Source organism: Rhinatrema bivittatum, chromosome 10 (assembly GCF_901001135.1).
Source record: "Rhinatrema bivittatum chromosome 10, aRhiBiv1.1, whole genome shotgun sequence".
NCBI classification, from domain to species: domain Eukaryota; kingdom Metazoa; phylum Chordata; class Amphibia; order Gymnophiona; family Rhinatrematidae; genus Rhinatrema; species Rhinatrema bivittatum.
The window spans coordinates 44,981,575-44,995,104 of NC_042624.1; the positions used below are offsets into that span (position 1 = coordinate 44,981,575).

Here is a 13,530-nt window from a genome sequence, read left to right on the forward strand (position 1 = left end):
GACAGAACAAAACCAACTCCCTTAACAGATCCACCACCCCATGATGTACAGTTTGTTTATAAGATTTACAATGGCCTTATTGTCTGATCTGAAAATCACGTTTGCTAAATACGCTCCCTCTAACTGCAATGTTATAACAATGGAGAACAGTTCCAAGAGTGTGATGTCCTTCATGATCCTGATATTGTGCTACTAGGAGGCCAAGCCTCTGTGCACTAAGCATCCTTGAAATATGCACCAAATCCATGCCCCTGGAGGCATCCATGAATAATTCGAGTTCACTGTTTAACAGGTGATCATCCTGCCACATGGCTCTCTCATTAAAGGATGTGAAGAAGGTATCCCAAATGGAAAGGGCTTCTTTTATAGATCTGGAAAGTCATAAAATGGTGCTTCTTGTGTATGCCTGCTGAGAACATTATCAAGCACCTGAGGAAAATCCTCCCCATGGGTATGAGCCTGCAAGCAAAATTTAGATGGCCCAGCAGGAGTTGCATCTGCTGGAGGGTAGCCTTCCTCTGCAACAGGAGCTGCTTTTTCAAAGCTTATGCACCTTGTCAGTGGAACAAAGTCAGCATGGCTTTACCCAGGGCAGGTCTTGCCTCACAAATCTGCTTCACTTTTTTGAAGGAGTTAATAAACACGTGGATAAAGGTGAACCTGTAGATGTAGTGTACTTGGATTTTCAGAAGGCGTTTGACAAAGTTCCTCATGAGAGGCTTCTAGGAAAAGTAAAAAGTCATGGGATAGGTGGCGATGTCCTTTCGTGGATTGCAAACTGGCTAAAAGACAGGAAACAGAGAGTAGGATTAAATGGACAATTTTCTCAGTGGAAGGGAGTGGACAGTGGAGTGCCTCAGGGATCTGTATTGGGACCCTTACTTTTCAATATATTTATAAATGATCTGGAAAGCAATGGTAACATGGGATAGACTTAGTTTTTGGGTACTTCCCAGGTTCTTATGGCCTGGATTGGTCTCTGTTGGAAACAGGATGCTGGGCTTGATGGACCCTTAGTCTGACCCAGTATGGCATGTTCTTATGTAAGCCTGGATACTTCATTAGGTGCCTCAGTCACTATTCCCAGAAATACCACTTTTGGGGCAGGTCCGTGAATCTTTTCTCTTACCAGGGGGATCCCAAACTCCTGAAAATCACTTAGGAGAGCCCCACATTCCCAGACATTTGGAGCCCCATAGAGGAAGTCAGCCAAGTAATGTACAATATTAGCGATGCCCATGAGCTGTTCGGTAACCCAGTGTACAAACAAACTTCATTTCTCAAAGTATGTGCATGATATACGGCAACCCATGGGCACACATTTGTCATAGTTGTATTTTCCATCATAGGCAAAACCAAGCAGCCAAAAGGAGAAAGTATGTACTAGAAGTAGCCTGAATGCAGATTCAATGGCAACTGTGGCCAACATTGGATCTGGGCCAGATGTATGTCTAGATTGACTGCATTGGTCAAAGGATGCGTATTACACTGAACACAGGTCAGGGGGATATGAAATCATTGACTGAGGCACCCAAATTGTGGATGAGTCAGAACTCACCTGGGGACTATTCCTTGGGGGGGGGGGGGGGGGGCACAGAATCATCAGGCTTCTCCCTGAAAGGTCCAACGACATGATCTAAGCATAACTCCATGTTTACATTTTTAGTGACATCCTCCCTTTGTTCCGCAACGGACCTTGCATTTTTAGCTGACATGGAAACTTTGGGGCTATGGTATGAGATAAGGAAACCCTCAGTAAAACCAGCATAAATAACTTTGGCATTTGATCTGCCATCATAAAGTCGCAACCATGAAATCATGGTTTAATTGGCATGGGAGCCAAGGCCATTACCTGATGTAGTATGGAGTGAGGGTAGGTGCCTGATTTCACCTGCCTGCTTTGTGCATTTGGCAAGTGAGTGATGGGCATTGCAGCCTGATCAGGCATGCTCTAACCTGCACTTTGTCCCCCAGGTACTGTGGTCTGCATTGTAGAGCCTGCAAATGAGCCTCCCAGATGCGGATTTGGAAAGTCTGTGATTTCCTCTACCTGAGGGAGTGTCGGCAGATGAGTAGCGCAAAGGTCTCATTGGTGTCATTTGATCAAGCAACAAGGCAATATCCACGTGGTCCCTGGAAATTGTTTTATTCTCCACAATGTGTTTTCTGAATGTGATATAATCCAACCAGCCCAGCCTCCTTAGTGACGCTGAACTTTCCTCACTGTGTCCTGATACTTAATGAGGTATGGACTCAATGACACTATGAAGCATGTGAAAGGCTGCCATCCAATTTTGGATATTTCTAAATATTTTTGGCTTTTTTTTGTTGTTGTTTTCATCATTGTCTTGATCCTTTACTTTAGATGTGCCAGGTTGATCATTTTGCTCTGATTGTAGTAAGGAGAGTATATTGTATACAGATCAAGAATGCCCCTTGGTTTGAAAACTGCAATGATCTCCTACTGGAACACATTTATTTGTGGTGCCAGCTATGAGGGATTACACACTTCAGCCAACTGGATGGGACGTTTTCCTTCTCCGTGCCTTCCCTTTAGAACAGTCTCCTAATAGAAGAAAGGGATTTAAAAGCTTTTAGGAAAAATGTCAAAATGGTTTTTAAAGAAGCTTTTAATGGATTATTTATGGGAAGGCTGATCAGCACTGCTTAGCCGGATAAGTAGGGACAAAAAATCTGGCTGCATTCAGCGATTACCACTTAGCTGGATAAGTCTTATCTGGCTAACTTATCCAAATGTCTAGGTTTGAATATTGGGCTCATAGTGTCTTTATGCATGTACACCTATGGAATTCACTTTGATCACGTTTTGTTGGAATAAGTGAAATACAAGATTTTTAAATAAATATAAATATATTCCTTTTGCCAGATTTGCTTTTTTTTATCCTGCGGGGATGGCGGGATACCACCTCCCAAAGTTGTCACCATGCACATGGGATCAATGAATCGATGCGTTTTTGGAAGTGGGTCCCTGTCGCTTGCCCTCCCCACTGGAAGCCAAGGACCAGTACTCTTCCCCTTCTGACTTGATGCCTTTGTCTGGTTTGTCACCACCTGCAATTTTTTCCTTTTTTTAGGACCTTAAATGCTGCCTCCATGAGCCGTGAGAGAGAACGATTGCCATCATTATTAGAAGAGGAGCGCTCAGAGACAGTCTGGGCCCCACCGCTCTGTTCATGCAGGGTCCGATGGCGACGAGACTGAAGGGGAGCTGGCTCAGGATCCGTCATCACTGGGCAGAGAGGTGAAGCTGGCAGAGCCTCGTGCTACCTCTTTCCGAAGTCAGCCGGCAGCTCCTCTAGGCCATCCTTCTTACTTGTTCCGCTGTCACATGGCCTGGGACCATCTTTGGAATCTTTTTTTTGGTCACCTGATTTCGGCTGCCGCACGTGTGTGTGTGGTGGGGGTGGGGGGTCCTTGTACCCTTCTGGCAATAGGCTGGGGAGTCTCTGCTCCAAGGGCTTCCATTTTAGACCCCCACCCCTGGCCTGTAGAGGGCTTTGTTACCCTTGCCATTGGGCCCCCCCCCCCCCGCGCTGATGTGGTCTTCCATTTTATTTGAGGGGGCTCCCCCCAAACCAGAGGGGTCAGTGCTTGGCGGTTTGTCATGGCACAGGGCACGGTGGAGAATCAAGCCTTTTCTCCGGGTTTTTTTTTGGCTGTAGATCTGAAGAAATATGTATGTGAGGAAGGGGCTGGGGTGGGGTTATCTATGTGGCCACTGCAGCAGCGGCATAAAAAGTTGTGTATATTTTTTTTAAAGAGTTTGCTAGCTGATGCAGCCAAGGAACGCTAAAAGCAATCTCTTCTTTCCTTGAGCAACTTTTATTTACCCCTACTAGTCTAAATCCCTGTAGCAAGCAGGCCTTCATTATTATTGTTGTTGTTGCTGAGAGCGTGTGAGGCCAGCAGGAAAGCTCAAGCAGCAGAGCAGAAACTCCCAGCCGGCTCGGGCTGCTCCAAGGACCGGGAGCCCGCTCTGTGCTGGGAAGCAGCCGGGTCGGGGGCTCGCCACAGGCAGGAAGATCCCCCCCCCCCCCCAGCCTGCCGGAGGCGGGGGGCATGCGGAGGAAAGGCCTCTGGCGCTAGAGCTGCTCTGGGCAGGCGGCAGCACCTGCTGCCGAAAGTGAAGGCAGTTTAGATCCCCCCCCCCCCCCCTTTTGGCAGTGCAAGACTTTCCCATTAGACTCTTTCTGCGCATCGGTGCCTTGTCTGTTCTGCCAAGGACGGGCCAATTTGTCACCGATGGGAAAGCTGCTGTACACAAAACCTGGGCTCTGGGTGGGAAGCTTGCCCAATAGTTCTTCTGTGTCTGGAGAGAGAAGCACAGTTTGCCTTGAATTCAGTGTGGTGAGAGCAGAGCTGATGTAACATGAAGGTAAGCGAAAAAGCAACGCGCGGCGTGGAAGGACGGAGCAGAGCAGAGCGAGACCTGCGGAAATGCTTTCCACTTAACCGAATCCTTGCAGGAGGCGACAGCTCTGCACCAAGCACCTTCTGCGGGTGCACGCCCTTCCTGGCTCTTTTATTGATTGAAAGGTTGAAAGGACTGCATTTTTTTTTTTATTGCATTCTGAAAGGCTTGATTATCCTTCCTCATCCAGCTCTTGTGTCCTAAGTTTGCTGGTAGGTGGGGGGAGCCCCTTCTCATAGTTGGCGGGGAGAAAGAGGCTACGGCTTTCATGCACAAAGCGCCCAATGGGGGGGAGGGGATCTTGCCAACATACAGCAAGCATGAGGGCTCCCAGACCCAAATTGTACCCTGCACTTTGAAGCACGTGCTCTGGTTTTTTTTGTTCTCTATGGGGGAATGCCAGTATTCAAGTCACTGCGTTGTAAGAAAATTAACTTTTCTCCAGATGACGGCAGATAAACTTAATAAAAAAAAAATTGAAAACAAAAATCTATCCCTCCTCATAACGCCAAGAATAATAGAAATGCAATGTCCAGGGTTTAAGTGGTGCCGTTAGAAACAAACTATCTAGGTTTCATATCTTTTTTCATGTGAGACAGATGCTCTGGATTACTAAAAAGACGAAAAAGCCCTGAGGCAACAACTGCAGAGGAAGCCAGTGGTCGGTAAAGAGTTAAAGCACACAATAGGAAACCCAAAGGGTGGAGGCCACTGGCTAAAGGAAACGTGCAGTGATGCCAGCTACAACCCCCCGAGCAAATGCAAAGCTCTGATCATTCTGGAGAGGAGGAGAGCACGGACCTGGCTGCTGCCTTTCCCGTCAAGGTAGGGCTCGGGCAGCCTTGCTGCAGTCCTGGCTCGCATGCAGAAGACAGGGAAGAGTTTGGAGGCTTCAAAAAGTTGCAAACTAGTTGCATCGAATATAATACATTTAGTTTTGCACTGTTGCAAGTTTGTTCTGCTGGACCTAGTGTTTGCAGTATCTTTGCTAGTGTTGTCTTCAATTGATTTTTTTTTTTTTTTAATTTTGTTTTCAACTCTTTCGTTACTTATGAATCGAAATTTTTTGGATCTGGCTTAAACATTTGGTTGAGTGTCATAAGAAGGCAAGCCTTCGGCGCGGAGGTGGTGTTTAGCCGGACTGCATTTGATATACCGGCTCTTGCATAACTGCCTGTTAGTGCATGTGCGCTGCAACTCTGACACTGATTAAGAGGGAAGTTTCTAATGTATTCAAGCGTTTCTCACTTTCTTCTCATGTGGTATTTTGCTTGCAAGTTTGCTTATCCCTGATGGGAAAACATGAGCATAAAATCCTCAGTCTGTCCGTTCCCTTCATATTTTTGCCTTTTAAATGAATTGCTGGTAATTCAGGTGTTTATTGCAGCTAAAGCTGTTTCTGACTTTGCAATAGTTTGCGCAAAGGTTGCTTGCTCCAGAGTAGTAATAAAATGCAGCTTTCCTCTCTACAGCTCTAGATTTGTACCCAAGCTCACACGAGACGCCTCACTAAGCACTGATCGAAGCTTCACCCTGTGCAGGGTGGCATTAATGTGAATTTTTGCCACAAAGAGAAGTAGTGTTTCAGAAAATCACAACATGCACTGTAAATAGAGAAGAGATTATGTGTATGTTTCACACATTTAACTAAGAGTTTAACTGGGAAAGGCTTTGTCCGCTGCAATCAAACAGAACAATGATTGGCCAGGAGTCTTTTCCGACTGCAGGATCTCTTTGAATCTGTGAGAGGGATACAAGTGAGTGATCCATGCACAGTAGGTGCCAGCAGCCCCTTACAGTCTATATATTGGACAAAGGAGGTTTGAAAAAGCAGAATATAAATCAAATTTAATAATAATAATAATATAATTTACATAGTTTGTCCAGTCCCGTTATTTTATGGTGATTAAGGTTTTGTTTTTTTTAATTATAGTTGTAGCTTTAATGTGCATTTTTATACCCGGACACAACAATTTAAATCAAAATGGAAAGTGTGGATTTTCAGCTTTTGTGCTGACCTTTTCTCCCTTCTTTGTTTCAGGACTCAAGCTTGTGAAACTTTCAGGTCTGTGAAGCGGGGGGTCTAGTTGAAGGGCTCTGTATTTCTGTACCTCGGAAAGTGACAGAGAGAGAGAGAGAGAGCGAGCAGGCAGTCATCTCGAGCTGCAAGCTGACTCACGGGTGCCCTCTACCACCAGCCCTGAGAACCCTTCGCCCTCATGGCTGTCCCTAGCCTGCCACTCGTCCCACGCCTCATCAGCGATTATGCCAACTACTCGATCATTGTGACTCATTACAATTACACGGGGAAACTCAAGCGCAACTCCAGGGCGGACACTGGAATGAAACTGACATCCGTGGTGTTCATTGTCATCTGCTGCTTGATTATTGTGGAGAACATTCTGGTTCTGCTCACCATCTGGAGGACCAAGAAGTTCCATCGCCCCATGTACTACTTTATTGGGAATTTGGCTTTCTCTGACCTGCTGGCTGGGGCAGTGTACACTGCCAATCTCCTGCTATCCGGGGAAAAAACGTACACTCTAACCCCTGCCCAGTGGCTGGTGAGGGAGGGAAGCATGTTCGTGGCACTGTCTGCTTCGGTTTTCAGCCTGCTGGCCATCGCCATTGAGCGCTTCATCACTATGCTGAAAATGAAGCTGCACAATGGGAGCAACTGCTGCAGGTCCTCCCTCCTGATTGGCGGCTGCTGGGTGGTCTCCCTCACACTGGGAGGCCTTCCCATCATGGGCTGGAACTGCATCAACAAACTCAAGTATTGCTCTACCGTGCTCCCGCTCTACCACAAGCATTATCTGCTGGTCTGCACCACTGTCTTCACCTTTCTCTTGATGGCCATTGTTATCCTCTATGCCAGAATCTACACTTTGGTCAGGACGAGGAGCCGCAGAATGACTTTCAGGCAGACCTCCACAAAATCGAGTGGCAATTCGGAGAAATCACTGGCCTTGCTAAAGACTGTGATCATTGTCCTTAGTGTGTTTATTGCCTGCTGGTCGCCCCTCTTCATCCTGCTTCTGTTGGATGTTAGCTGCCGAGTGCAGACCTGCCCCATTCTCTTTAAGGCGGAATACTTTTTGGCACTGGCTGTGCTCAATTCTGCAACAAACCCTATCATCTACACACTGACCAACAAGGAAATGCGGAGAGCTTTTATCAAGATGGTATCTTGCTGTAAATGGTCCTCCACGGATTCTGGGACTACCATTAAGAGACCATTTGTAGGAAAGGAATTCAGCAGAAGTAGATCAGATAACTCTTCTCACCCGCACAAGGATGAGGGGGAATACCCTGAAACCATTATGTCTTCAGGAAATCTAACCTCATCCTCCTAACCAGCATGGGGGCAATTTGTATTTTCCAGCTGTTTTGCAGTCTTGCAGTATTCAGAGGTTGAGCCAGCCTCCCACACACTTCAACAGTGCTGCAATGACCTGAATCAGAAAAGGTAGCTTAGTCTTGAAGAGTTAAGCAAAGCACCTGCAAGGGCAAACTTCCAGGAACAGGAGAATGGGTAGTTCTTGATTGAAAACAAATTCCTTTTTGAAAGGTGTTGAACTTGTGGCTACAAGGTTTCAGGAACTTTCATGTCCTGGGTTGACTGTATGATGTTGCAGATGGATAGGTTGGTGAAAATGTGCGTATCTGGGTATTTTTTTTTTCTTTGTGGGAAGAATGTGGAAGTTTATTTTTATTTAGTTGTAGCACAAGCATTAACTGACACCCTCATCCCTCCCAGCACAAAGGTTTTCATGGTCAAGACATCTTGGGGGAAAGAGATACTTCTATAGCATACATGGCAAGCAGAAGGGATCTTCTGCACAATATGTTCTAGATCACTTGTGATAAAGGCACTTACCATGGAGCAGATCAGGATTGAGTTGGCTTAGTACAAAGGTTTTTCTCTAGCAGGATAATTTATTTTAGATTTTGTGGCTTAAGTGAAGTAATTGTTCCTTTAAAATAATACTGTATCCTTTGTGTACTGTTCACTATTTCACAAGTGTCCCTGGCAAATAGCAATAATCGCCCTGCATCATGAGAAAGCCACAACTTAACTCCACTCTGTACAAACCCACACACTCAGATTTGTTGATGTTGACTATGATGTTACAAAGGACATCAGAAGGAACGTGTAAACTAATCAGATACTGATATATTTGATGTAAAATGTGACTCTCTTGCTGACATAATTGCAACCTCGAATTTCAAAAGTTATGTCCCAACAGCAAACGATTTCACGGAAAGTAGAGATAGACAACGGGGGGGGGGGGGGGAGGGAGTCTTGCCCCAATAGCAGGGCAGCATGCTGCTGGGTGGGGGATCTGAGTTCTGTTCTCAGACCGGGCCCCTGCTTCTCCTTTTGGCTGGGTATAGTGTGGAGACACTCGGCATTCACAGGCTCTGCTGTCCCTTTCTATTACACGAGGGAGACATCTAGTGGCCGGATTTAAGAGGCAGGCGTACTGTGTTTTAAGGTCTGGAGGGAACTGGGGGCTGCTCCCAGGCCAAAAATGCAGGGTAGTTGTGACTGAAGGCTTATGTGCTGTAGCCTCAAAGTCCAATTCCAGCTGAGCTGGAAACTCAAAGAACCAGTAGGAAACAAACTACAGGCAGGCAAAAACATAAGTTAAAGCAGGATTGGGACACCAGCTCTAGAACCTCCTTCACTGTAGGGGTTTGCTTGCTTATGATCCAGGGAGCTAAATGGTGATCTGGCAAGCTCACAAGAATAACAACAACTTTTCTGCTACCATCCAGGGCTTTGCTCTCATATTTGCAATTTTGCAGGATTGTGCTTTTTTGGGATCTGGCATCGTGATCAAGAAAAATCCACCTGCTCAGTAATATTTTGTTTCAGAGTTCTTCTGTGTACAAAACAAAAGCAGGACCTGGGGGTGAGCTTAATCTGAAGATCTTAAGGTAGCCAAACTTGTAGTAAAGGCAATGGGAAAAAGCTTGGGTGCACAGGGAGAAGAATGATCAGCAGGAGGCATTGCCTCTAAGTCCCTGGTGAAACCTCGTTTTGGAATACTGTGTACAATTGTGGAGACTGTTCATTCAAAAGGATATAAACCAGATGGGCCAGCAAGTAGCTACTAAAATGGTCCCTAGTCTTCATTCTAAAGTATGTGGGGAAAAGAGTAAAGACGTATACCCTAGAGGAAAGGCCAGAGAGGGGGAGATATGATAAAGACATTGAAATACCTCTGAGGTACAGAGGCAGGTTCAGTAGAAAGGAGGCTGTGGAACAAGGTTGATTACTCTGAGAATGATCTTAGGAAGTATTTCCTTACAAATAGGCTGGTGGATGCATGGACAGGTATCAAGAAAACATGAGACAAGCTCAGAAGAACTCTGAAGGAGAGGAAGGGACTTTAAAGCTGAGCAAGAGATGTGGATGGGCCCTATGGGGTTTATTTTCTACCATTATGTATATGTTTCTATGTAATAGGACAGGATTTAGATCATGATCATGAATCATGACCTCTTTGCCCATTTCTAATTAAAACAAGGCGAGGAGTATGCCTTGCCCTGGGAACTCTTGATTTCCTGAGCAGTATGCAAAAGGTAGAATTGTGTATTGATATAACTGTATCTTCTTGCCCTGATATTGCCCTTTTTGGATCTTGTTAGAAGTTAAGGTTATTTCCTCACAAATAATGACTGTGAACCATGTGAGACCAATGTCTTTCCATTCTCTTGTGGGAAGTCAAAGCTGGGAAGTCTGAGTTGAATGTGATGACATTCAAGTTAAAAAAAACAAAAAAAAAAAACCAACAAAAAAACTGAATTTTGTGGTTGTGTGTGAAAGGATATCCAATAGCAGTGACTTAAATGCACTTCTAACAAACTGCAAAATGAAGTTTATGGCACTTAACTTGATATTCAAGATGTTTCAGGATGTTCTCCATTTCATCAAAAACTTTTGTGTTTTATCTTTTCTTGTTGGAAAAAAAAAAGATGTTGTGTTCTTTGAATGTATTTGTTACGAGTCAGTGTTGTTACTGTCTTTCCAACCTGTGGTAACTGGAATGAATGCTGAGCAGTGCTTGCAAGTTGAGAAGCTGCACCAGTATTCATGCACGCAGCACATGTGATAATACATATGGGATTAATGTAGTCAGCAAAAGCAGCTGAAAACTTAAGCACAGAATTGTTGTTCTGTATATGTGTTGCTGCCTTTCTAGTATTATTTTGAGTGCAATTAAACTGAGAGATTTTCTTTTCTAAAAGTAGTATTTAAAACATTTCTGACTTTTTTATGTTGAATTTGCACATAGCTTTATTAAGTTTCTAAACCTTAATAAACTGATTTTGTTTATACATATGCGCAGTTGTGAATGTGTTTGCATTTCCTCAAAGGCTGCTTGCATGCATAAATTTCCCCTAAAGTGGTGAACACAATTCACCAGCCATATTTGCTTGGAAATTGCATGACTGTGGATTGCCAGGGTAGGGCGTGGGAACATTATGTCATTCAGGAAACAAACTCAGTGTGGCAGGAAATAAATAACTGGATACCATTTCTTCTGTCTTGAAAACTCCACAACCAGTGACCTTTCAAATTTCTTGTGACCTATAATACATTTTTTTTTCACAGCTTTAAGTTGATCTGGGTTTATATGCCTTACCTTTAGAAAAAGAAATACACAGTAAAAGTGCTGTAGGTTTGTCTATTTTATCGCCAAGGTCAGGATGTAGAATGGTTGAACTTTTTATTTTTTAAGTGGCTGCTTCCAGAGTATTTTTGTAATTATTATCGGGGTTCCATCCTTGCTGTAGCACCCACACTACTAAAGATCTTTTTTTTGCTTCAATCATGGCTTTCAACTAAGGGATCTGTAACTGAGAGCTCAAAGAAAAGCCTCCTGGTGTAAGCTAGCTGGCAAATCCGACGACTTCTGCCTGACTCGCCTCCTCTTGTCCCTCTACCCTACCAAACTCCTCTTTGATGATGGATATTCAGTGAAGGTAAGTGGGTTCCAGGACTCTGCGACCTGCGAGAACGCACGTGACATAAGAGCTCAGGCTTACCTCTGTGAGGTTTGCATTCCTTTGTAGCTTGTTACTGTGGGAAAACAGAGTCTGCAAGATGAGGAAAGCCTGAGGTCATAACCTTAAATTTCCTGAAGGAAATTCCAAAAGCACCTCAAAGACAAAAGAGGGGAAACAGCTAGGAATGCTGCTTCCCTGTATCTGCCCATAAGGAAAGGATGATTTAATAGCTACTCACTTCCTTACCACTTAACTATGGCACTGAGCAGAATTGGAGAGGCGGGGAAGACAAGCAAAAGAATATCTGCCATGCATGCAAGTTCATTTCTCCAGGCAAGCAACTGGACTCTGAGTGTGGACTGGTAAGTGACATCCCCGTGTAAAGGATGTTTTGTTGGTAGCAGCGTGCTACCAAAAGGGGACCAATCACTCTCTCCATCCAGGTAATGCCCAAACCGTTGACACTTGAGGCCAGAAAGGAGTCTGAGGTGCATAGCTATTTGGGGTCGATGGACCTTTATCTGACTCAGCATGACATTTTGTAAGAATGCAAAAGAAGGGGAAAGTTAAGTGATGCACAACGATGTCAATTATAGAAAAAGGTGGATTGCAAATCTTTATCATCAGGGAAAAAAAATCATGCAAAAGAAGTTGAATATTTTAAACTGCAATAGCAGTCAGCGATTCCCTGACATAGTCCTATGTTATACCGTGGTGGCTGCTTCGGGAGAGATGCATCAAACATGAATGCTTCATTTTTAGGATTACACAACAGCATGGTAAAGGCAGGCTAACACTTGTAGTGTAATCCTAAAAGTGAAGCATTTGTTTGATGTGTCCTTCCTGACGTAGCCACCACAGAAAAACACAGGACTGTAGCGGGAGACCGCTAATGGCTGTTGTAGTTCGAAACAGTCAACTTCTTTTTGCATGATTTTATAGACTACTCTTGTGTCGTTTTCCTTGATGACAGACTACAAGTTTGTGATCTACCTTCTTCTAATCGATTTCTCAAGAATGAAATCATTCAGAGTTGGAGCCGATGCTGTCTAGGAGGCCAAATAGGATTAAAGGGTGTTTAATGAAGCATTTTGGGCCCATCCTGCTCCAAGATGCAAAATGTATTTTTCTATATGTGAGCCTTGTCCCCTGTCTGACAGGGATGGTACCAAGCACCATGTGCTGCAGGCTATACAGACAGATAGATATGCAAATCCCGTCTCTAACTGCTGTATTTTTTTTTAGGTCTGGCAGTTTTCCTCATGAACTTCTAGGTCAATTGGAACTGGCATCCCTTAGGGTTACAGTACCATGATCCTTTATCCACAGCTATCAAGGGATTTTCCCCTTATTTTATATTCCTCTCCCAACTAGCCCAGCCATCCCAGCAAGATTCCTGTGACAAACTGGGGCTCTCGCAGGAACATGGGTGCAGTGGGATATGAATCTGGTTGTGAGGTGTCTTCATTGAGCAAATGCTGAACCCACCCCCCATTCCCAGCCCTGGCTGCCTCAGTGAGCAGGGAACCCAGTTCTGCACAGCAGTATACAGCACTTGCCACTGGACCTCCCAGCTGGCCCCACTATCACTGTATCGGATAAAAGAGTTCTCCTGGTCCTAACAAGATAGCAATCCCCTACTCAGGTGGTTGCACACCAGTGCTAGGGTGACCTCGGATATGCATAAACCAGAGCAAAGTAATATTGGAAAAGTAGGAGGAGGCTGAAAAGATGCCTTACTTGCCCCTATAACACACCAGGGAAGCATCTTCAAAAAAGACAACACAAAAAGCTGTTTTAACAATGCTTGCCAAATTTCAGAGAGCTCTTAGTTAAATATTGGGACACTATGTGAGCTCTCTGGGATGCTTCATGTGCAGTGGTCCCTTTGTCATCCTCAGCTTCCTCCTCCTCCTCCTTCACCATCTCTTTTTTTTTTTTCTGCACAACTACCTCCTGTCTCCTACGCTGCCATAGACACAAAAATATGTTGATTAACGTGCAGCACACAAGCAACACCTTGCTGTCTCTCAGTGGCACAAGGGTTATAGAGTATAGTCCACATAGTAAAACCAATT

At 44.7% G+C, this 13,530-nt stretch overlaps 1 protein-coding gene across 2 annotated transcripts; it reads left to right on the forward strand.

Annotated features, from left to right (window-relative positions):
- The first annotated feature begins 4,217 nt into the window (after window positions 1–4,217).
- On the forward strand, window positions 4,218–10,780 carry S1PR1 (sphingosine-1-phosphate receptor 1). Of its 2 annotated transcripts, XM_029618435.1 has the most exons (3): window positions 4,218–4,396; window positions 5,032–5,257; window positions 6,474–10,780. In XM_029618435.1, exon 3 carries the CDS (start codon window positions 6,652–6,654, stop codon window positions 7,786–7,788), a length of 1,137 nt encoding a protein of 378 aa, XP_029474295.1. In that variant the 5' UTR covers window positions 4,218–4,396; window positions 5,032–5,257; window positions 6,474–6,651; the 3' UTR covers window positions 7,789–10,780. The 2 variants fall into 2 exon arrangements, with proteins under 2 accessions (XP_029474295.1, XP_029474296.1); XM_029618436.1 differs by lacking the exon at window positions 5,032–5,257.
- The last annotated feature ends 2,750 nt before the right edge of the window (window positions 10,781–13,530 follow it).

What these genes read in the sequence shown, in the direction of transcription:
- S1PR1 (XM_029618435.1), top strand. Translation starts at nt 6,652, where the DNA reads ATGGCTGTCCCTAGCCTGCCACTCGTCCCACGCCTCATCAGCGATTAT.